General features: G+C 47.3%; 1 protein-coding gene across 1 annotated transcript in view; it reads left to right on the forward strand.

Annotated features, from left to right (window-relative positions):
• The window catches only part of SESTD1 (SEC14 and spectrin domain containing 1), a 156,375-nt gene that overhangs the window by 42,824 nt on the left and 87,755 nt on the right, over positions 1-25,796 (forward strand). Inside the window, exon 3 of the mRNA XM_088461204.1 lies at positions 23,862-23,970. Within this exon, the coding sequence (XP_088317330.1) occupies positions 23,862-23,970 (109 nt within the window). The remainder of the gene's footprint in view (positions 1-23,861; positions 23,971-25,796) is intronic.

A 25,796-nucleotide genomic window follows, 5' to 3' on the forward strand; every position in this document is an offset into this window, starting at 1 on the left:
CCCTGTTATATTAGCTCCCGCACAAACCATGACTACTTTTTGCAGACCAGAGATATTAGGCTTATTCAGAGGTGTACAGTAATCAGTAGCAGCTAGGACTTTTGTTGCAACCACTACTGCAAAATTAAGTTAATGCTATTGAGACACCCTCCAGCTCCACCTCTAACCTGCCGTGATGCGCACAAAGGCCGATACCGGCCACACCACCGGACTTCTGTGCGAAGGTATTTGGCTGCCGGTGTTAATCAGGTTGAGTTACTGGGGAGGAGGGTTGAAGAACGTAGGGAGAAGAAGCCACAGTAGCCTGTGGTGGCTGTCTCTTTATTTTGCATGCATACCAATGAAAGGCTTTCGTTCCATTCATTCTTTAATTTCTGTGCAGTGTGGCCATAGCAAGGAGTGTATTTACTAAAATGAGAGTTTTTAGAAGTGGAGATATTGCGCATAGCAACCAATCAGATTCTAGCTATTATATTCTTGAAGGTGCTAGATAAATAAGAAGTAGAGTCTGGTTGCTATGAGCAACAACTTCACTTCTAAAAATACTCACTTTGGTAAATAAACCCCCAAATGCACAAGCGCAGCGGCCGCACTTCGCGTGCGCAAGCCCTGGAGCGAGAGAGAAGCTCTCTCGCTCCGGAGCTCACTACAAAAGGGGCGGCTGTCGATGTTGATCGACAGCTCGCCCCGTTTTGTAGGCGGGGCGGGGAGTGGCTACACAAACAGAGGCGTTCCTGACGGAACGCATGCTGTCTTGTGGGCGGCCCCACTGACATCAGCAGTGATGTCAGCGGGGAGCTTCCTGCTCGATCAGAGCAGGAAGCTCCCTGGGGCTTGCGGTTGCCAAGACCCAACCTTAGGGTCTCGTCGCAAGCCCCGATGGTCGAGATGGTCTTGACCATTGCGACCATCACCCTGGTCGGTCGCTAAAGCTGTGGGTGGTAACCCACAGCTTAGCTAGCGACCAGGAGGCCGCAATTTAAAAATCAAGCGGCCGCCCTCATTCAGAGAGAGCGCTCGCTTCTTGCGAGCTCCTCTGAATGAGGGCCATTGTCCTATAAAATCAGTTTGCCTGGCAAAGTAATTGCTCCCTGTGGTTTAGAATGGATTAAAGGAGAACTAATACACTCTTTCTTACGTGACATCCATGCTAGTACACTGGTTAGAACATAGGTCTTCAAACTTGGCCCTCCAGCTGCTGTGGAACTACACATCCCAGCATGCACTACCACCTTCTTGATATAACAGCATGCTAAAACTATGGCAGTGCATGTTGGGATGTGTAGTTCCACAGCAGCTGGAGGGCCAAGTTTGAAGACCCCTGGGTTAGAACATTATAAAGGTTTGTCTTTTACTAGGCTCACAGAAGATGTGTTATGAAGCTTCATCTCCTGCTTAGTTCTATGTAACCAGGTGTAAAAAATGTGAGGATAGAACAACCTGCAGAAAATCAGAAACTCACAATTTTTCAAAGCAGGGACGATTATTTCAGTACATGTATGTTCTGTTCTTGTAGGACCTGTCTATCCTTGTGATTAGGACAAGGCTTCATGTGATGGAGGCATTGCTGCAGTTTGAAGAGGGCAATAGAGGCAAGTGGGAATCCATAGACACAGAGTGCAGTATTTCTCAACCCTGGCTGAGAAACAGGACAACTAACAGATCACATTTTCCAGATTACTTAGCTGGGCACAGGTGTATTATAAACTGGCATTTTAAAGATCCACAGACGACCTGGAAAACATGAACTGTTTAGTTTCCTGGGGACCGAGGTTGAGGACCACTGAACTAGTGGAAGAAGCAGGTTCTTCAAAGCATAGTAGTGACCTGAGCGACTTTTAAAACTGTTATGAGAAAGCTGTGATACCAACTACACCTCTGGGTGATGCATCTTTATAATACATGCACATTAACTACAGCCTGCTTTTCTACAATATCCCCCTGTAGCCACTTGTTAATGCTGAATGATGGGGTATGCATACAGCACAGCACTCGTGATTGACACGGGAACCAGGGCCCATCTATGAGTCCCTTGAAGTGCTTGTCATAGGGGGACCAGAAAAACCTCTCAGACAAAAGATGATGCTTCCACCAAACTTAAGCCGACCACCTCCATGAAACAGCGCACTCTCTGTGTATATTACACACAGCCCTAAGACACATACTGCAGTGCGGAGACTTGAAAACGTGTTAAGATCTTGTGTTTTAAAACAAAAGTGCTGTTAAGGATTTTAGAATGAGCTGATCATTTGAATTACACAAGTCTGGGGCTTCATGATTGTTATGTCACTATTTCCTAGTAAATTGATATGGTTGCCGCTTCCCTCCACCCCCCCCCCACATACACATCTAATTTCTGTTATTCAGGATAACCAACTGCATGTGTTATTTTCTGTAGCTTAGTGCAAGCAGTTCCATGTGACCAATGCAGGTAATGAGCTCCATTAAGCATACTAGGCATTCTTCTATGTAATTACACTTCTACAATGAATGCATCTTTGTGTGTATTCTACGGCCTCAATCCTCTGGGGTCTTTGAATCAACAGCTTGTGTTTCTGATTTTTGAGAGCTCTTGACGTCGCTGGTTAAATTGAAAGCATTTTATATGGCAGCTCAAAGCTCTTTTCTAATTAATTCCTGATTTTAGTAGTGAAGGTAAAGCTAATTTTAGGTTTTCCATCAAAAGTGGTCTGGCTTCTTCCTATGTTGAGATAGATTGCATAAGAGACGTTAAATTAAATCATGTCTCCCAATGAGTCGAATGAATTAACTAAGCCATGCTATGATTGCAGGCGCAGAGTGCCTCTTGGCTCTCTATAATGTAATGCCACACCACTGACACATGCCTGGAAATCGTGACGTCACAGTACATAGAATCATCCTCTGCTTTCTTATTGTTAGCTAGATTGACAACTTAGTTGGTACAAGAAAATATATACAGTCAGGTGCATAAATATTGGGACATTGACAGAATTTTCATATTTTGGCCTCTATTCACCACTACAATGGCTTTGAAATGAAACAAGCAAGATGTGCTTTAACTGCAGATTTTCAGATTTAATTTGAGGGTAATTACATCCAGATCAGGTGAACGGTGTAGGAATTACAATGGTTTCTATATGTGCCTCCCACTTTTTAAGGGGCCAAAAGCAATGGGACAAACTAAACAATCCTAAATCTAACTTTCACTTTTTAATACTTTGTTGCAAATCCAGTGCAGGCAATTACAGCCTGAAGTCTGGAACGCATAGACATCACCAGACGCTGGGTTTCATCCCTGGTGATGCTCTGCCAGGCCTCTACTGCAAATGTCTTTAGTTCCTGCTTGTTCTTGGGGCATTTTCCCTTCAGTTTTGTCTTCATCAAGTGAAATGCATGCTCAATCGGATTCTGGGCCTGATTCAGAGCCGGACGCTATTTGCGAACGGTCGTTCAGAAAAAGGGGCCGGCTATTTAAATTGAGCGCTCGCTCTTTGCGGTCTGTTGACGCCTCTATGTCTGAGCGAGCGAACGAAACATGCACTCGCTATTTTGTAAAGACGCCACCTGGCCGTTCGCATCATACGTCATCTCCGCTATTTATTAGATTAATTGAGTACATCGAAAGGCGTCTGAACTGCTCGCAGTGCTTGTGGTAGGTTTTACTTCCCGCAATCACTGCGAGCAGTTCAGGCTAAAAGACAACCAAGTGACGTGGTCGATGACGCTGCTTTGTTAATTATGCACACCCATTAAACGCCCGTTTTGACCATTTGGCACGCCTGCGTTCAGATCTCCACTCCCCTTTTTCAAGCACCTTCCCCTGTTACCACCCACAAACTCCTCATTCTGTCACTCAAATTAGCAGGCCCTCGCTGTTTTGCGAGCACGCGATTTCCGACCGCAATGACTGGTTGGCGCATGCGCATTACGACCCATATGCATGCGTAGATGTGCGAACATCGCTCCGAGCGAACGAGCGGCCGCTTATGAGCGGCTCTGAATCAGGCCCTCAGGTCAGGGGATTGACTTGGCCATTGCATAACATTCCATTTTTTAGCCTTAATAAACTCTTTGGATGCTTTTGCAGTATGCTTCGGGTCATTGTCCATCTGCACTGTGAAGCGCCGTCCAATGAGTTCTGAAGCATTAGACTGAATATGAGCATATAATATTGCCCAAAACACTTCAGAATTCATTCTGCTGCTTTTGTCAGCAGTCACATAATCAATAAATGCAAGGGAACCAGTTCCATTGGCAGCCATACATGCCCACGACATGATACTACCACCACCATGCTTCACTGATGAGGTGGTATGTTTTGGATCATGACCAGTTCCTTTCCTTCTCCATACTCTTCTCTTCCCATCACTCTGGTACAAGTTGATCTTTGTCTCATCTGTCCATAGGATGTTGTTCCATAACTGTAATGGCTTTTTTAGATGTTGTTTGGTAAACTTTAATCTGGTCTTCCTGTTTTTGTGGCTCACCAACGGTTTACATCTTGTGGTGAACTCTCTATATTCACTCTTGTGAAGTCTTCTCTTGATTGTTGACTTTGACACATATACACCTACCTCCTGGAGAGTGTTCTTAATTTGGCCAACTGTTGTGAAGGGGTTTTTCTTCACCAGGGAAATAATTCTTCTGTCATCCACCACAGTTGTTTTCTGTGGTCTTCCGGGTCTTTTGGTGTTGCTGAGCTCTCCGGTGCGTTCTTTCTTTTTAAGAATGTTCCAAACAGTTGATTTGGCCACACCTAATGTTTTTGCTATCTCTCTGATGGGTTTGTTTTGATTTTTCAGCCTAATGATGGCTTGCTTCACTGATAGTGACAGCTCTTTGGATCTCATATTGAGAGTCGACAGCAACTGATTCCAAATGCAAATGTCACACCTAGAATCAACTCCAGACCTTTTACCTGCTTAATTGATAATGAAATAACGAGGGAATAGCCCACACCTGTCCATGAAATAGCTTTTGAGTTGATAGTCCCATTACTTTTGGCCCCTTAAAAAGTGGGAGGCACATATAGAAACTGTTGTAATTCCTACACCGTTCACCTGATTTGGATGTAATTACCCTCAAATTAAATCTGAAAGTCTGCAGTTAAAGCACATCTTGTTTGTTTCATTGCAGAGCCATTGTTGTGGTGAATAGAGGCCAAAATATGAAATTTCTGTCAATGTCCCAATATTTATGCACCTGACTGTATGTGACACTTGTATATCTATGTGCAACCGAGTCTGAATTTGTGTACGAAATGCTATGATGCTTTGGCTGCGGCTTTTTTCCACATCATGATTCGGTCGCACACAGATGTATAGGTGTCGCATATGAAATTAATCACTGCAGTTGCATCGCGTCATGACTAAGGTGCTTTTTTCGGACGAAAAAGACGCTTGCCGCAAGCAGAGTCGCACATGACCTAGTGCCTCACTCACACCAGGCGCCTTGCACCGCATAGTTTACTGAATATACATATATATATTATTATTAATAGCAAGGAACAACTTTTATGAGAGACCTATTTCTATGATGCCGTTGTCTGAGCAGGACACATCATATACCAAATGAAAGGTCCTGGTCCAGATTTTCTGAAAATATTGGCGCTGTAATTGGTTGCTTCGTTTCGGAGTTGTGTGGCAAAACGTCCGCCCGCCATTTACAATGCATCACCATTGTGCTCTGGAAATGTGACAGTTGGCGAACTCTCCCTGTGCGCCTGCTGGGTGACTTGGAACATGTGACCTGCTGGGTGATCTGGAAACTATCAGTTACTGAACTCACCCTGTGCACCTGCTGAGTGTTCTAGAAACTGTGACAGACATATATATCAGAGCAGTCTTGGGGATCTCAATCACCGACTGCTGTGTTATTTCATTATTCACTTCACCTTGCATTGTTTACACCAAACATGCCTAGAGGCCGTGGGGATGTCCTCAAGGACAGCAACGGAGTGGAACCCTTACAGGTTGCCCAGAGCGCGCAGTTCAAAGATCTTAAACATCATACAGTGCATCCAGAAAGTATTCACAGCGCTTAACTTTTTCCACATTTTGTTATGTTATAGCCTTATTCCAAAATGGAATAAATTCATTTTTGTCTTCAAAATTCTACACACAATGGGCCAGATGTACTAAGCTCTGAAAAGTGATAAATCACCAGCCAATCACCTCCTAACTGTCATTTTTCAAACACAGCCTGTAACATGACAGTTAGGAGCTGAGTGGCTGGTCATTTATCACTCTTCAGTTTGTCACTTTTCAGAGCTTCGTACATCTCCCCCAATACCCCATAATGACAACTTGTAAAAAGTATTTTTGAGATTTTTGCAAATTTATTTAAAAAACAAAAACAAATTGGCAGCAATTACAGCCTCAAGTCTTTTGAATGTGATGCCACAAGCTTGGCACACCTATCTTTCCTGCTGAAAGATGAACCATTGCCCCAGTCTGAGGTCAAGAGCGCTCTGGAGCAGGTTTTCATCCAGGATATCTCTGTACATTGCTGCATTCATCTTTCCCTCTATCCTGACTAGTCTCCCAGTTCCTGCCGCTGAAAAACATACCCACAGCATGTTGCTGCCATCACCATGCTTCACTGTAGGGATCGTATTGGCCTGATGATGAGGGGTGCTTGGTTTCCTCCAAACATAACGCCTGGCATTCACGCCAAATAGTTCAATCTTTGTCTCATCAGACCAGAGACTTTTATTTCTCAAGGACTGAGAGTCCTTCAGGTGCATTTTGGCAAGCTCCAGGCAGGCTGCCATGTACTTTTTACTAAGGAGCTGCTTCCATCTGGCCACTCTACCATACAGTCCTGATTGGTGGATTGCTGCAGAGTTGGTTGTCCTTCTGGAAGGTTCTCCTCTCTCCACAGGGGAATGCTGTAGCTCTGACACAGTGACCATTGGGTTCTTGGCCACCTCCTTGACTAGGGCCCTTCTCCCACGATCGCTCAGTTTAGATGGTCGGCCAACTCTAGGAAGAGTCCTGGTGGTTCCGAACTTCTTCCATTTACGGATGATGGAGGCCACTGTACTCATTGGGATCTTCAAAGCAGCAGATATTTTCCCCAGATTTGTGCTGCGAGACAATCCTGTCTCGGAGGTTTACAGACACTTCCTTGGACTTCATGCTTGGTTTGTGCTCTGACATGCACTGTCAAGTGTGGGACCTTATATAGACAGGTGTATGCCTTTCAAAATCATGTCCCATTAACTGATTTTACCACAGTTAGACTCCAATTAAGTTGTAGGAACATCTCAAGGATGAGCAGTGGAAACAGGATGCAACTGAGCTCAATTTTGAGCTTCATGGGAAAGGCTGTGAATACTTATGTACATGTGATTTCTTAGGTTTTTTTTTATTATTACATTTGAAAAATCTCCAAAAAAACTTTTCTACTTCAGGGTCCATAGAGTATCCACAGGATACCTTGGGGTATAGGTGTGACGTCAGTCGCAGGGCACCAAAGAGTTAAGCTTTCAGCCTCCCAGGATGCACTAGGTCCCCCTCCTATACCCTGCCCCCGGGCCAAGGCACCTCAGTTTAGTTTGGTGCCCGGCCGGAGTCGGGTGCACCTGTTGGAGTGGGGGCTAGAAGAGCCCCTGAAGCTTTTTCTTCATGCAGCTGTGGCTGCACATCTGGATGAACAGCATGGACTGTCAGTCCTGACGTCCATGCTGTCTTCCCTACACCCCGCCGGTACCAGAACGCCGGTACTGATCCGGGGATGCTGGTGGGCGTCTGGGGTCACAGCTAGCGGTGACCCCAGATGCTCCGGACCATGGCCGGATTCAAGGGGGACAGAGGTAAGCAGCGGGGTCCCGCGGTGGGTCCCCGCTGATCACATGGTCCTAAGTCCCCAGGCAGGGGGCTCCCTGGGGACTGGCTGCAGCGTGGAGCCAGGCGACCAACCTGCGCTTCCACTACCCCCTGGGACAGCGGACCGCAGCAGAGCGGTAGCGCTGCGGCATCCCAGGGGTTAAATGCATGCCAGGGGAGCGCGCCTTCCCTGTCTCACAGCCGGCGCCTCCCCCGCTGCACACAGCCCTCTCTGCATGCTGCCGACTGGTCCTGTGGCAGCGCTCCTCCCCCAGGCCAGCCTCCTCTCTGCTCCTCGGCGGCCATCTTCTCCAGAACGCATGGTGAACGCTGCTGGAAGCGCTGGACGGAAGCATCGTGGTCTGGGTCCCCCCGCATACCTCTCCTCCGCTGTGGCTCAGGTCTGTGTATGCAGCGCTGTGTCCTACCAGGCCCTGTGTCTGTGTAGTTGAGTGATCAGCGCTGTTAGTGCAGGAATTGTTATTTCTCTGCATTGTATGTGACTGTGCTAGCGCTGCCTGTAACTTTTCTTCTCTAAACTGTCAGCTTTATTACTGTCCCTGTTCTTCTGCTAAAGCCCTTGCGGTGCGGTGCTGCAGGGTGGTCTCTCGCCTATTTAATACTTAATTGGTGAGAGAGGTCACATACGTGGTGCCATCATGTCTGAAAGTGATTTTCCCCTCCGGCTACAGTGTACCACGTGCAAAGTACCGTTAGCGGAGGGGGAGGGTAGCGCGGAGGGCCTTTGCCGGCAGTGTTTGTCCATGGCGCGGCCTATTACGGTTACAGCACCGGTACAGGAGCCGCCCTGGGCTTGTTTCGCTCAGGCGTTAACAGCTTTAGTGGGCCAGTTAGCTCCGCAGCCCGCGTTTACTCCGATGGGTTTGTCCCAGCAGTCTGTGGTGTCGTCACCCATGCAGGGGTTCCCACGACAATTGGTGGTACCCCACAGTCTCCCTATTTCCCCGCTCCCGGGTTCTCAGGAGCCAGCGTGGGTTAACTCCCTGACGAGTTCTGTACAGCACTTGTCGGATGTGTTGCAAGGGGAGTCTGTGATGCGGCCTCATAAAAGGCCGGTGGCGTCTCTGTCCGCTCCTTATGAGGATGACGAAGGGACGTCTGATGATGGGGAGATTCTGGATCCTTACGATCAGGAACCTCTCCATACTAAGGACGCTGATGCTAAGTCCAAAGTATATATTCCTGGACTTATTCGGGCGGTCCGCACAGCCTTGGTGATTGAGGACGAAGTTCCCCCAGCGGCTAAATCTAAGTATGCCTTTTTCAAAGATGTGAAGGGCGATGCCACAGTCTTTCCTCTTTCGGGTCAGTTGGTGGACCATTTAGAGGAGGCGTGGAAACAACCTGGCAAAAGATACCAGCCGCAGAGACGCCTGGCGGTGGCTTATCCGTTCGCGGATAATTATTTTGCTAAGTGGGAATCCCCTCCACAGGTGGATTCTCACGTGACCCGTCTTGTCCGTAGTGCCACATTGCCGATGCCATCCATGTCCTCCCTTAAGGATGCTACGGACCGCAAGGTAGAAATCTGCCTGAAGTCCGCTTATTCCCTTGCAGGGGGGGCAGCACGGCCGGCTATGGCCATTTGCTGGGTTGCCAGAGCGATGGAGCGCTGGGCGGATTCATTAGAGGCTTCTTTTGAATCCGACTGTCCGGCCGAACAGGCGGAGTTGATTGGCAATCTCCGTGATTCGGCCACCTACATCAACAAGGCGGCTCTAGACATTAGTACTCTGGTGTCTAGAATTTCTTCAGCAGCGGTGGCTGCTCGTCGCACCTTGTGGCTGCGATCCTGGAAGGCGGACGCAGATTCCAAGAAAGGTCTGGAAGCGTTGCCGTTTACCGGAGAAGTTCTCTTCGGTCCGGATCTGGATAAGATTGTGGCCACGCTGGCGGCAGCCAAATCTGCTTGTCTCCCGTCGGCCGCTGCTCCTTCTGGTTCGGGACCATCGTCCTTTCGGTCATCTAGGGCCCAGGGCAGGCCCAAACCACAGTCGTTTCCTCGACAGGCTGGCCCTAAGAAATCGGTCAAGCCCCGGAAGCAGGCATGGAGTACCAGACGTCCGGCCCCCAAGCCAGATGACAAGCCTGCGGCCTGACGGTCCGGGCTTCCCTTTGGGGGATCCCAGGGTGGGAGGCCGCCTGCTACAGTTCGCCCAGTGTTGGTCGACCACTACGACAGACACTTGGGTTCTGGAGGTGGTTTCCCACGGATACGCCCTCTCCTTCCGGCACAGACCCCCGGCTCGCTTCTTCACCACGGGTCTCCCATCAGACCGGAACAAGGCTACGGAGCTGCGGAAGGTATTGCACACTATGCTCCAGGCTGGAGTTATAGTGGCTGTTCCATTCTCCCAGAGGGGCCAGGGTTTCTATTCAAATCTATTTTTGGTACAGAAACCCAATGGGTCATATCGTCCGATTCTCAACCTCAAAGCACTCAACAAGTCTTTGCGGGTCCCGAAGTTTCGGATGGAGACCCTACGGTCCATCATTCTGGCGCTGGAACCTGGGGACTACTTGGTGTCATTGGACATACAGGACGCTTACCTGCATGTCCCTATTCTTTTGCGCCATCAACAGTTCCTCAGGTTTGCAATCCGCAGCGACCACTTCCAGTTTCGGGCGTTACCTTTTGGCCTGGCAACAGCACCACGTGTTTTCACCAAGGTGATGGCGGTCATGGCGGCTTCTCTGCGGCTGCAGGGAGTCCGCATGTTGCCGTATTTGGACGACCTGTTATTGGTGGCAGGATCTCCAGAGCTCCTGTTGCGCCACTTGGACCTGACCATTGCACTGCTGCAACGGCAGAAGTCCACTCTAATCCCGTCTCGGAGGATTCTGCATCTTGGAGCCTTATTGGACTCGGGACAGCAAAGGATCTTCGTGACGGAGGACAAGATCTCTGCTTTACAGTCAAGGGTGCGCAGTTGCCTGCACAGCCGCCGGGTGTCCTTACACTCGGCGATGAGGTTACTGGGCTCCATGGTGTCGGTGTTCGACATGGTGGAATACGCCCAGTTTCACTCCAGACCTCTGCAGCACCTGATCCTGTCCAAGTGGAACGGGCGGACTCAGTCTCTGAAGTCCCAGATGATTGTGCTCACCCAGGAGGTTCGCCTGTCCCTTGCGTGGTGGTTACAGACGACCCACCTCAACAAGGGACGTCCGTTCTGGGTTCCAAATTGGGTCCTGTTGACAACGGACGCCAGTCTTCGGGGCTGGGGAGCAGTTTCGGGTCCACACTTGTTCCAGGGCAGGTGGACGCCGACAGAAGCGGAGCTTCCAATAAATATCTTGGAACTCCGTGCGGTCTTCAATGCTCTCCAGCAGGCACAGCGGTTTCTCCAGGGTCGCCCGGTGCAGGTCCAGTCGGACAACGCTACCACCGTGGCCTACATAAACAGGCAAGGAGGAACTCGCAGTCGGGCGGCTCTCGTAGAGGTCTCTCGGATCCTGGTTTGGGCGGAGCGCAATCTTCCGGCCATATCAGCGGTCTTCATCCCGGGAGTGCTAAATTGGGAGGCGGACTTTCTAAGTCGCCAGGACGTTCATCCGGGGGAATGGTCCCTGCACCCGGACGTTTTTCAACTACTGGTGGACAGGTGGGGTCTTCCAGAAATCGACCTCATGGCGTCCCGGCACAACAACAAGTTGCCGGTGTACGGGTCTCGCACAAGAGACGAAGGGGCGTCTCTGGTGGATGCTCTGTCCGTCCGGTGGACGTTCCGGTTCGCATACCTGTTCCCTCCGGTCTCCCTTCTTCCACGGGTAATCCGGAAATTCAAACAGGAAGGAGGGACGCTCCTGTTGATAGCTCCCGCGTGGCCCAGACGGCACTGGTTCTCAGACCTTCAGGGTCTGTCCGTGGACAGTCCTCTGCGGTTGCCGCTACGACCGGACCTTCTGTCTCAGGGTCCTTGCCTTCACCCGGACCTGACTCGGCTGTCTTTGACGGCGTGGCTGTTGAGACGGCCATGCTGAGGTCCCGGGGGTTTTCCAGCTCTGTGGTGCGTACCATGTTACGAGCTCGGAAACCGTCTTCCGCGAGGATATACCATCGCGTGTGGCATACGTTCTTCCAGTGGTGTCGACCGAGAGGTTATGCACCGCGGGAGTTTCGTCTGTCTCGGATTCTCGCCTTCCTGCAAGCGGGACTAGATCATGGGCTTCGCCTTGCTTCTTTGAAGGTACAGGTTTCGGCCCTATCTGTCTGGTTTCACCGTAGGATTGCTACAATCCCGGATGTGCGCACCTTTATGCAGGGTGTTCTCCGCATTCAGCCGCCCTTTGTTCCACCTGTGGCGCCTTGGGATTTGGCTGTGGTCCTGAGGGCTCTCCAAGGACCGCCGTTTGAACCACTGGGCTCAGTGGATCTTAAATGGCTAACAGCTAAGACTGTTTTCCTTCTGGCCATTGCTTCGGCCAGACGTGTTTCTGAGTTAGGGGCTCTTTCTTGTAGACCCCCTTTCTTGGTTTTTTATGGGAACAGGGCAGTGCTCCGCACTCCGCCCGAGTTTCTTCCCAAAGTTGTTTCCCAGTTTCATGTTAACGAGGAAATAGTTGTTCCGGCCTTTAACTCACCGGGTCTTTCCGTGGGTGAGGCCTCTTTGGATGTTGTGCGGGCCTTAAGGACTTATGTTGACCGCACTTCTTCGTTTAGGAAGTCGGACGCTTTGTTTGTCCTCTATGGCTTCCGTAAAAAGGGTTGGCCTGCTTCAAAGCAAACTTTGGCAGCCTGGATCCGTATGGCTATTTCTGAAGCTTATCTTCATGAAGGCCTACCGGTCCCTCCTTCTCTGAAGGCTCATTCCACTAGGTCTGTGGGTCCTTCGTGGGCAGCTCGACGTGGTGCCTCGGCAGTTCAGATCTGCAAGGCTGCTACGTGGTCTTCTGTCCATACCTTCGTGAGGTATTACAGGTTTGACACCTTCGCCTCTCAGGATGCTTCCTTCGGGCAGCGGATTCTCCTTTCTGCACAGGAGCGTCCCCACCCTTAAAGGATACTGCTTTGGGACATCCCCAAGGTATCCTGTGGATACCCTATGGACCCTGAAGTAGAAAATATGAGATATGGTAAGAACTTACCCTTGTTATCTCTATTTCTACGAAGTCCATAGGGTTCCACAGGACTCCCGCCCTGTCGCACCTGTGCTGCAGATGGGCTTTGCTCTGGTCACCGGTTTTCCGTCTCCCTCTGGTGAGAATGTGATTCTTGTATGTGTCCAGATCTTTGTTCTCTCTCTTCCTTCTCCTCCTCCGGCCTATGGCTTGGTAACTAACTGAGGTGCCTTGGCCCGGGGGCGGGGTATAGGAGGGGGACCTAGTGCATCCTGGGAGGCTGAAAGCTTAACTCTTTGGTGCCCTGCGACTGACGTCACACCTATACCCCAAGGTATCCTGTGGAACCCTATGGACTTCGTAGAAATAGAGATAACAAGGGTAAGTTCTTACCATATCTCATATTTTTACACATCACAATGGGGTGTTGTGTGTAGAATTTTGAGGACAAAAATTAATTTATTCCATTTTGGAATAAGGCTGTGACATAACAAAATGTGGAAAATGTGAAGCGCTGTGAATACTTTACGGATGCACTGTATAACAAGATCAACTGATACGCCACTTGTATTGGACATGATATATTCACCGCAATACTACTCTTTGGGGTATATATACTATAGTGCAGGATTTTAGAAGTGGAGTTGTTGCCATTAGCAACCAATCAGATTCTAATTATTCTCTTCTAAAAGGTGCTAGATCAAGGGCGGATTGGGAATTTTAAAGTGGCCCTGGAAATTTTTCCGAAAGTGGCTCCAGGTTGGCTTTCTAGGAGTGTGGACTTGGACTTTTGGGTGTGCCCGTAAAAGGGAGCGTGGCCTTGTGGAAAGAGGTATGACCCTGCACGAATGCCTTGCCCACCAGCTAATTCCAAAATGTTCGTCACCCTGGGGGCATGCCCAGTGCTCTATTAGCTGCTGGGCATGGCCCTAGTGAATAGACAGAACAGTGGGTGGAGAGGGGGGCCTCTCCCATTTAAAAAAAAAAAAAAATCTATACTTTTTTTTGTGTGTACTGAATAAAAATACACCTTACCTATGTGGTTGTTTCTCTGTGGGGAACCTCTGAAAAAATTGTACCTCCCTGAGTAGACTGTGTGTTCAGTAGGTATTCGCTATTCAGATCACATGGTCCGGAAGCCGCCTGTTTGTGTAGGAATAAAGCCAAAATCATCATACATAGTAACAGCAGTTTTGAGGCAGGGTAAAAATGTGAGTTTCACTGATCAAACAATGTTATATTTATCAAATATATTTGCTAATTTTGCTAACCTATATATCAGTAATATGGTTTATTTAGGATTGGTGTCTTACTAAAGATTACTGTTCTCAGCCTTTTCGTTTAATCCTTGTAATGGTACTACCTGTGTGTCTCCCCAGCGCCAACCCCATGTGTTTCTCCAACGCCAGCTCCACACTGCCCCCCACACAGCACATTAAACCCCCCAGCACACACTAAACCCCTTACTGCCCATCTCACAGCACTCACTGACCCTCCTCACAGCACCATGCCGATCCCCCTGCTCCAGTATACTGGGGGCCATAGAGGGCATACCAGCGCATGCTTTCCCATACTGGGGGTCATAGGGGAATTCCACCCCAAGCCCCTGCTCCCTTATACAAAAGGCATACATCCCGATGCCACTACACCACACCCCATCCAGGGGTGACACGAGGCACATGCTGCTGCCCTTAGGGCTCCACAATAACAAGGACCTCACCAAACACACAACCTTAAAGGGCCCCATACCTCATTGAAAGCAAACAGGTCCTGCTTAATCTCCTCCTTCTGAGGGTCGTGCCTCTTCCTTCTGAAATAAAACTTCATCATATTGCCCAGGTGCCTGAGGTCCTCACGCAGCGGCCACCTGACAAAGCTGGAAATCCTCCCACCCGTTGTCACTGCCACTCTCATCCACCTCACAGAGCCCCCAGTGCCTCTCTACTCCGTCTCACACTGCCCCCAGCAGCTGGAACTCTCCTCCATGCCTGACACAGCTCCTCCCAGCAGCGCCAACCACAAAGTCGGAGCTCAATGTCGCGGCGGCCACCTTCGAACTTGATCCAGCAGCAGGAGCTGCTAACTCGGCTAAATCTCCACCCCTCTGGCCCCCTCCCACTGACTTGCCAATAATGACATGACTGACAGACTTCTGGACCAATAGACAGCAGTCTGTGGCCATTTAAAAAAAAAAAATGAAAAGAAAATAATTTTGTTTTTTTTCAGGGGCCTGGCCCCCAAAATGGACCGGGCCACCGGGAAAACTCCCGGTGAGATCTATGGCCAATCTGCTATTGTGCTAGATAAATGATAAGTAGAATCTGATTGGTTGCTATGGGCAACAACTCCACTTCCAAAAACCAGCACTTTAGTAAATATATACCTTTGGGTCCTATGGACGTGCAGTGTGTGAACTGTGGTTCCTATTCTTCTAGGTAGAGATTAACTTTCCCTTTTTTCATACTGCTGTCACAATGGAAAAGTTTTGTTGCTCAATGTGGTGGTTCCACCATATTTAGCAGAACTCTTTATAACAAATACCCTCAAATTACAGACCCATCTCCATAATATCCTCAGCAACTAATATCCATAATATCCTCCAGAAATAGGGTGGTTACCGCCGGGATTCCCTAATATGTATAAAAAAAAAAAAAAAAAAAAAAAAAATTATATATATATATATATATATATATATATATATATATATATATAATACTTTAAGCTTGAATTACTAAGGCGGTGGGTAAAACTTTATATTCATTTGCTAACCCTCAAACATGAGCCTTGCTGGGAACAGACAGCCTGGGGGGCAGAATGTGGCCTTCTGACCAGGGTAATTCTGTGCAGTCCTCTTCTTAGTAATTGTGGTATCATTTACAACATTCTCATAATTGTGTGGCAGATTTCTGGTGGTCAGATTGTGAAGTTCTCTGCTTGACTTTATACAGTGCCTATAGAAAATCTTCATAATCCGTCATCGTCCTTCATTTTTGCCACATTAACCCCTGGAAAATAAATGAAGTCAAATTTTTTCCATCTTTGTTTACACATAAACCCTCAACATGATTGTGAACATAGCCAATATCTTATTGATTAATATAATTCAATTACTAACATACCTAGTTTAGATAAGCGATCATACCCTTAGAGTAACCATTATAAATTTGTTCAAGTACAATCAATGACCTTCCAGATCACACCACAGGCTAATTGGCCACCACTTGCCAAACATTGTAGTGGTTTTGATTATTTCAGAATAAAGCTGACTGTTCCTTGAGGATTACACTACTACTTCTAGTAGGACATTGCAATGCAAATAATTCACCATGGTTGTAAATGGGCTTTCAAAAGGTCTCCGGGATAAAGTTGTGGAAAGGCACAAGTTAGGACAAGGATGCCTAAGGATTTCAAAGGCTCTTACTCTCCCTCTGCGTACCATTCAAAGCATTATTAAGAAGTGCAAAGCGTAAGGCACCAACAACACCTTGGCTAGATTGGGTCGCCCCTCGAAACTGGATGACGAACCAGGAAAGCTGCCAATGGCTGTAAGTAATTATGGCCGCGACTCAATTCAAAGCGATGCTGAATAGCCCCGGGAGGGACCTCTGGGAACTATTCAATTCAGTGCGCTGTTAAGATGGAGAATGGCGGTTCTCGCGACTTAAATTGGGTGTTTATTTGTTAGAACCGGCATTCTCCGACTAAAGTGTTGGCACTTTAGTCGGATTTCTCCTCGCACCCTCAGGAGAGCTGAATTGAATAGTTCCAGGAGCTCCCTCCCGGGGCTATTTAGTGTCACTTTGAAACTGAATCGCGCCCTATGACTGGTCGATCTGTGCTTTACACAAACAAAGCTGGCTTGTATTGTAGGGTGACCAGAAGGAAGCATCTTCTGCAAAAGTGCCGCTTTGCCAAAAGACACTTGGAATATTCCGTTGAGACCAGACAGAGTTTGGAGTTCAGTCCAAAAAGTTCTATATTCCACAAAACCCAAACGCAGCACACAACCCAAAACACACTATATATACTGTGAAGCCTGGTGGTGCTAACACTGTGTTGTGGGGGTGTTTCTCTACAGCAGGGACTGGTCAATTGGTCAGGATTGCAGGGTAAATGGATACTGTCACGTACACCCACATTTTTGAGGATAACCGGTGGCCCTCTGCTAGACAGCTGAATAAGGGCAAGTGGTTCACCCTCCAGCACGACAATGACCCTAAACATACCTCCCAAGAGAACAACGCGGTGGTTTAAGGATAGGAAGCTGATAGCCCTGACCTAAATCCAATAGAAAATCTGTGGATGGACTTGAAGTGAGCAGACCATCACCGCTCATCATGACATTTGATAGAACTTGAACAATTCTGCAAGGAAGAACGGCCAAATATTCCCCAATCTAGGTGCACAAAGCTGTAAGAGACATGTCCAAACGCACTGATGGCTGTAATTGCAGCAATAGCGGCTCTACAGTTTCAAAGTTCTGTTTCCTATAGTCCATTTCCTTTTATTACGGGATTAACTGTTTTTTTTTGTCCTGGAATGTCCGGGGGCTCAGTGAGATCCCTAATGCTCTCACATGTTAAATCCTATAATCCTGAAATTGTATGCCTGCTTGAAATTCATTTAATTGGCAATAAAAAGGGAGGGAAACACGCTCCCCTTGCTCTACTGAGTGCATCCTGTGGGACCTGGCCTTTTTTTTTTTTTTTTTTGAATCTCACCTCACTGTCATTGTGTGTTACACACCAGGGACCAACTTGTGACACACTAAAGTGTCTCCAAACACAGTATGAGACCCACTGGGTTAACCTACCGTTTAGGCTGATTTATTTAAAGGAGCCCTTTAGCGGGGGATGTAGTTATGAGACTGACGGCTGCGATACCGCCGATCTCAATACCGACAGCCAAAACCCGACAAGGGTCTTAAGATAGGCGTCAGTATTTCAATGCCTATCTTAATCCCGATGTCAAGCCGAACGAGGTAAGTTTGGGGCACCCTTAGCTTTAGCCGCGGGGGGGGTTTAAGAAGCGTAGCGGGGTTAGATTTGGGGGGGGGGGAGTATGAGGGGAGGGTTAGGCACCACTGGGGGGGGGGATTAGGTTAAGGCACTAATGGAGAGGGTTATTGGTTGGGGAGCTTTAGGGTTAGGCTACATGAAGGGAGGGTTAGGGGGGAAGGGGGAGGGTAAGCCAACCATCGTGATGCCGCTGTCAGTATTCTGACGGGAGGCATCCCGACAAGTGCCATTACATACCCATTCCCTTTAGAGGGTGTTGGCATCACCACAGTTGTATAGACAATTTGCATTGTCTAATTAGTACTGTGACATAGGTCACATTTATACCCCTTTCAGACATACTGAGATTCCTGGGATTTTGGCCTGCCTCGGCCAAAAAATTCCTGGGTTTCATGTCTGTGTGAAAGGTACCTACCCGGGAACACATTCCCGGGTAGCCGCCCCTGCAATCGACCAGGGCATTTCCCGGGACTTAATGGTGCAACCCGGGGATTTTACTCCCGGGCTGCACCAGGCAGTTTCTGATTGGCCCTGGCTCCGACTGAGCCACTGGGGAGGCGGCACCAGCGGCGGTAACAGCGCCCGCACCCCTTCCCATACACAGCGCTGGCAGCACTGAGAGCAGCGGCCCCCCTGTACCTGTAATTACCGGCGGTAACAGCGCCCGCACCTCCCCCCCTTCCCATACTCAGCGCCAGCAGCACTGAGAGCAGCGCTCCCCTGTACCTATAATTACCGGCAGGAGCAGCGCCGCTGGTAACAGTGCCCCCGCACCCCCCGCCCTTCCCATACTCAGCGCCGGCAGCACTGAGAACAGCGGCCCCCCTGTATTCTCACTGCTGCACGGAGCTGCGCTGGGAAACTACAGGTACAGGGAGACTGCTCTGCTTTCACACATGCTGCATACGGGAGAGGGGCTGGGGGGGGAGAAAGGGAATAGGAGCAGATATTTTCAGTGACCTGTCCCACTGTCACTATCCCCACCTGTCCCACTGTCACTTTCCCCACCTGTCCCACTGTCACTTTCCCCACCTGTCCGTCTGTCACTTTCCCCACCTGTCCCACTGTCACTTCTCCCCACCTGTCCCTCTGTCACTTTCCCCACCTGTCCCTCTGTCACTTTCCCCACCTGTCATTTTCCCCACCTGTCCCTCTGTCACTTTCCCCACCTGTCATTTTCCCCACCTGTCCCTCTGTCACTTTCCCCACCTGTCCCTCTGTCACTTTCCCCACCTGTCCCTCTGCGCCTTACCGTCCACTTTAATAAAACTGTCTAAAACTCTCAAAAACCCTGCTCTTGTCTGAAAGGGGTCTACCCGGGAATTTCCTGGGTAGACACTGTAGTGTGAAAGAGGGGTCTACACCAAATACCCAGGATTTTTCACAGGGGAAATTCCCGAGTCTGAGCAGGAAATTTCCCAGGTTGTATGTCTGAAAGGGGTATTAGTGGCATCCACAAGTCCCTAGTACACAGGCTTTGATAAATTGTAATGACCAATAGTGAGTTTATGTGCTTTTTTATCAGTCTCTATTCATTGTAGCAGCTGAGCCTGGTATCTGGTAGAATCCAACTTCTCCTCTGTTTATCTTTCTATTTTTATTACTGCTCCTAGAATGTAGTCAGATGCTTGATTTAAAATTTTGGGGTGACACCTTAACTTGCTTTGCAAAACCCTTAATTCTAAAATATTTAGTTCCCTCATAAAAAATAAATAAATAAAAATTTGTGTTTTTAAACCCCACCAATCACCTTTGTCTTTTTGGGGGAAAATTAATTGATCTGCTGCCCGTTTCTGTTCCAGCCTGCACGGTCTTTATTACATGACCGCTTCTGTCTGTTGGCAACACTTTATGTCACAGCACATGTTGGAGCTTCTGATTGTAGCTGCCCTATTAATGTGGCCACACAAAGGCTCTTTCTAGAAGTGTGCATTTCACTAGCAGCAAGACCAATGACCACTTGGGCCACACGCACACATTGGGCAAATTGGACAAGAGCTGCCTGTTTAATAATAGGCAGGCAGCACCAGGACTGATCTGTGTGAAACACCGCTCTGCTTATGGTTTTGTGCAAGCCAAAGCAATAAATTAATGCAGTACAACGATACATGGAGAGTAAATGATTTCTATAAAGATAACTATCTTTGATTGGTGCTTTTAAACTGATCGGGATGCCTGCTGAATCTGTCTGCTTCTATCCAGCACCTCAGGTCTAGACAGAGGGAGGAGGTTTTATATGTCGTATGTTTTAAATGGATGCCCCTATTTTTCATTACAAAATTAGATTGCTGTACATGTGGCAATAGGGCCTTGTAGTATAAAAATCATGAGAAGTATAATCGCCTTAAGCATCTATTATATTATTAATATAGCGGACCCTGCTCGGCCCTGCCCCCTCCCTGGCTGGCCCCACCCTCCCTGCTGTTTCCCCTGTCATGGCTCCGGGTGTAGATTGAAAGAGTTAAGCTGCTTACACACGTAAAGATTTTCTGTCCAACCATCCAACTAGATGATTGGTAGGAATGAAAATCTGGTAAGGTATGAAAGCAAATGACAATCAGCAATTTGCTCCCAAATGCCGGAAAATGGGCAAAAACTGTTGTTTGAACAAATTGTTTAGATCAAACATTTAACAAACTTGTCTGACGACCATTTTCATCTGGTTTCTGGCATTTAGGAGCAAATTGCTGATCATCAGTTACTCCCATTCCTTACCAGATTTTCATTCCAACCAATCAACTAGTTGGATGGTTGGACAGAAAATCTTTACGTGTGTATGCAGCTTTACAGTAAAAAGGTAGACAATGTCTAGATTAATTGTAGCCAACCCTGGTCATCAAGAACTACTAGCAGTGCATGTTTTCCAGGTCTCCTCATAGAATCACAAGTGAAATAATTAGCTCCACCTGTGGATCTTTTCAAATGTGTTAGTGAGTAATGACTACACCTGTGCACCAGCTAGGTGGTCTGCAAAAGGTGAACCAGATACCCTGGGCTCCATTGCTTCACACCCTCTTGGCAGGATAAGTGTTTTACCCTAAATTACATAAATACCTATAGCGTAACTATACATAAAATGTGTTGTACAGTAGGTCCATCTGTTTTCTTACCAATACATTGTATAGTATCGGAGAGATCTCTTTGCTCTTCAGGAATGAATTTAGCACCATGAGAAAGGAATGAAAGTTGGCTTGGGCTGCCGTATAACCGCACACTGGCCAGCTAATGGGTTCCCAGATACTTTCCATGTCTGCTCACTTGCACCTGACATTTATTTTATGAGGATTTTTCCTGTAGTCATTCAGCTGGGGTGTACAACACAGACGTTATTCATATGCCCTCAAGAATTAAATCAAATGATTTCCCAGCCTGTGGAAGCACTTGTTCAGTGCACCTGAGTCCTCTGCAGTAAAACAGCCCCATTACAGATGCAGGTTAGTGGCATGATGACATGCTTTTGCAATAACCGTAGGTTTCTTGCATCTGGTTATCCAGGTCCTCTGATTGCCAAATGCTTAGACTGGAATGTTACTTGTTATATGATTTAGCAGGAGCGGCTCAGACTCTAGCAGCGTACTCAGAAATACTGCACTTTTGCTCCAACACCTTCCAGACATGGAAACATTTAAAATGATCAACTTTTTTATTTTTCGTGGTCGGATCACTTAATGAGTGTAAATAAAAACTACAGAATGTTGTAAAAGTCCAAGAAAAGACGTAACCGAAACACAGGGGCCAAATAATATCCACTGCTGTGTTAAAAGGGTTTCCACACCTGCTTTAATCTGATTGCTTTTAAATGCCCTTGTGTAACTTGTAACAAATACATTGCTTTATCTTTCTGGCTTCCCTCTGTTCTGTTTCAGCCGTCTGTTTATAATCAGTTATTTATTTCCGCTGCCTTGTTTATGACACAACATTGCTCTGAGCTGTATTCAAGGGGGAGGGGGAATAAACCGCATTGCATGATTTAAACCTGGTTGAGAAAATTTTCCGGAAGGTTAGAAGCATTAAAGTAATCTTACAACCTGTTTAAGTAAACTCTTAAGGGGACAGTTCGATTAAATGCGTTGTAAGATCACTTGTTCCGGCACAAGGTATTAGCGCTATACCGTACATACAGGGTTGTGTGGTAAAATGCACAATGTAGGGTGCCATTGCTGGTGCTCAACTTTGCATCTACCAGGCTTTGTATTTAATTGAATTGCCCCGTAGTGTCTTACGGCTCATTGCCACTTCTTTGTCATGGGATTAGCAAAAGCCTACGTCATTGACTGGATAGTCTACTGGCCAAAAGCTGGTTCAGGCACGTGGGCGCCATTTGGTCACATAACTTTCCTTAGATCTTGGAGTTTTAGCCCAAAGTCCATTCAGAACCTCGCACAGTCCTGTCGTTTCCATCTCAGGAATATTTCCAAGATCAGACACTTTCTCACCCAGGATGCCACCAAAACCCTCATACATTCACTGGTCATCTCCAGATTGGACTACTGTAACCTCCTATCTGGCCTCCCCAATTCCCATCTCTCTCCTCTCCAGTCTGTCCTCAATGCTGCTGCTCGGCTCATCTTCCTTTCCAAACGTTCTACATCTGCCTCCCCTCTCCTACAAGCTCTCCACTGGCTCCCCTCCCCTTTCAGAATCCAATTCAAGGTTCTCACACTCACTTACAAGCCCTCACCCATTCCTCTCCGCCACCTTTGGAACTCCCTCCCTCTCCCCATCAGACTCTGCACCTCTCTACAATCATTCAAGCAAGCTCTTAAGACTCACTACTTCATTAAAGCCTTCCAGTTCTCATCCTAACTTGCTGCTACAATTTCCTTCCTTTCCGCCTACCCCATCTGTGTCACTCCTGTTTGTCTGCCCTTCCCTTTTAGAATGTAAGCTCTTTCGAGCAAGGCCCTCTACCCTCTTGTGCTTCTCCCTATTGTATTTTCATTTATCTGTTACTCCCCACTAGGGCAACTAACACTTGGCTGCTTATGTGGGCGTAAAGGTCGCTAATATATAGCTATGTTGTATTGTATTGTAAATCGCTGGTTACTTATTTATGTACTTTGTAGGGCGTTGCGGATCACTTGTGGCACCATATGCCCTTCTGCTCCATGGGAGGTTTCTGTCCTCCCTGAGCTCGCCTTAGGACACCTGCGTTACGGTTTGACAGGTGTACCGCCCCATAATAATAATAATAATAACATTTTCTAAATTGGCTGGAACTGCGGCCCAAAATCGTAGGTGTAAAGTGTGTTCACGAAGAAAGCAGCAGTTTTACGCATATGTTGCATACACTTGTTAGTCTGCAAAATCCATTTAACACTTTAATAGAGAGGTTTGTTTTTAACCTTTAATACATTAAATCCAAGTCTCCATCTCGTGTAATAATTTGTTCGTGTTAATTGCACAACAAGCCTGCGCTAGCGCACAGGAGCAGTGACCAGACAAATTGGGCAATTCTTCTGCCCTGACAGAAGAAAAGAACGTAATCCATGATGGTTTAATTGCAATTATCACAGTAATGAATTGGTTTATTTGGCTAATAAAGGTGTTGGAGCAGGGCTTACTTTTGCTGGCACAGGTAAGACCCCCTTATCCAACGGCTTTTGGCAGTTACACCTGTATAACTTTACCATACTGTGCAAACTCTAGTGTGCTGCTGGTACCAGTGCATGACATCCTGCATTGTACTAAATAATTATACAGGGATTTAGTCTACATGCAAGTCATCGCTGTGCCGTACAGTTGGGGGCTTTAGACGGAACATGGAATAAAATGTCCCTTTGTACCATCCTTTTTTTTAAAATAATTACTTTTTCGTATTATTGCCTGGATGCATTTTTTCCAATAATGTTTTCTGTAATTATATGGAAAGCTATTTCTCTCTTCCAGCTAGGCCTGTCTGAGTAAGAGGGCACCTTCCTGCTGCTGACATTGTGTGTCTTCTCTCTAGGTGGAAAGGACAGGAGAAGCGGCCTCATTCTGACAATCCCATTGTGCTTAGAACAGACAAATATGGATGAGCTGAGCGTCACCCTGGACTACCTGCTCAGCATCCCAAGGTGACTTTTACCTCTAGCATAAATACATTACACTGAGCGTTACAGCTTTATGTAAGTGGATATTTTTTCTGAGATTGGTTTTATTGTGTTATGCATAATCCACCGTCTTTTTTTTTTTTTTTTTTTACTTATTTTGTTTTAAATTGCATTTTTCTAATATATTAAATCCTTGTTCTGGTCACATCTGATTTGTATCTGGTTGATTGGTTTCACCATAGAACGTTCACATTAGTGACCACTGGAGTTGCATTTGCATTAAACACCATAAACTTTCCGTGCTGGTTCCCACTATATTTACTAAAGTGCGGGATTATAGCAATTGAGTTGTTTCCCATAGTAACCAATCAGATTCTAACTATAATTTATTTAGCACTTTTTAGAAGATAATAGCTACATTCTGATTGGTTGCTATGGGCAACATCTCCACTTTTATAAACACTCACTTTAGTAAATATAATCCTAAGCAGCATGGACTCCCGCTGTCTGCTTGGGAATGGGGATTGTAAGAAGAGAGGCAGAAGCCACAAATAAGAGTATATTCCAAATACTATAAGTCCTGTCCTGAACCATGCTGGGGCTCTCCCCAGCACCACAGATCTTTGGGTACTGGGGTAATGAGGAATGTTGGGATCCCTGGAGTGGAAATGTTACCACCCCCTAGTAGACTGTTAAGGGTCAGTAAGGCTGTTACATTCATACATGTATAAAGAAAGTATAAAAAAAAATCCACTGAGACACCTTTTGTAAAAATAAAGTATAAATAGAACACTCCCTAATACCTGTGTTTACCTATTTATTATAAAAACAAATCTCCTCTTCTCACCTTGTTGTAATTTAAGGCCATTCTTGCAAATTTTAAATCAAAGGAAACCATAACTTCCTCTTCTAAACCAGAGGGAAATCCAAGCAAAAAAATAAAACCCGCTCAGAGACCGACTACTGAATGAGTGAGCTCAAATGACCAATACGCTCCTCACCCACTCAGCCAGTCATAAATCATTTTCACACACTAGGCATGATGTGATTGGCTGGTGACAAGAGAATCTCTGTTTTGGTCATACTTCAATACATCTACAGTGTTTAATAGAAACCTTATTGATGTGGAGGACGACCAATTACCATTGTTGGTTCAGCTCCATTGATGCGTGTGGCCTATTCATTTATATGTACACATATATTTGCTAGATGTAGCATTAAAGGAGATAGACACTATGGCCCTCATTCAGAGCCGTACGCTCTGAGCAGAGCGCACGCTCTGAATGAGGGCCGCCCTCCATGAAAATGGAGCGTCCTCCTGGACGCTCGTATAGCTGTGGGTCACCACCCACAGCCTTTACGAGCGTGCATTTTGATGGCCGTGATGGTCGTGACCATCGCGACCATCGAAACTGCGAGCCGGAGCCTGCGGTTGAGGTTTTCAACCGCAAGCTCCGGAGTGATTTTGGCTCTATCAGAGCCAAAATCACTCCCACTGACATCACTAGTGATGTCAGTGGGCCGGCTTCTGACGGGAGGCGTTCCCGTGGGAATGCCCCCGTCAGGGAGGCACGCCCCCGGCACGCCCACCAAAGGGGGCGTGCTGTCAATCAACATCGACAGCACGCCCCCTTTGATCAGACACAACGAGCGAAGGACTTTCCTTCGCTCGTCGCGTCTGGCGCATGCGCACGACGGAGCTCCCTCCGTCGTGCGCATGCTCAGTGCATAACATCGACCCACTTGCGAGCGGACAGCCGCTCGCGAGTGGGTCTGAATCAGGCCCTATATCCCATCGTCAATTATATGTTTATATAAACAAATACCAAATTCAGAGATTATATAAACAA

The sequence above is a fragment of the Taudactylus pleione genome, unplaced genomic scaffold (assembly GCF_031769625.1).
Source record: "Taudactylus pleione unplaced genomic scaffold, aTauple2 ptg001027l, whole genome shotgun sequence".
Lineage (NCBI taxonomy): Eukaryota > Metazoa > Chordata > Amphibia > Anura > Myobatrachidae > Taudactylus > Taudactylus pleione.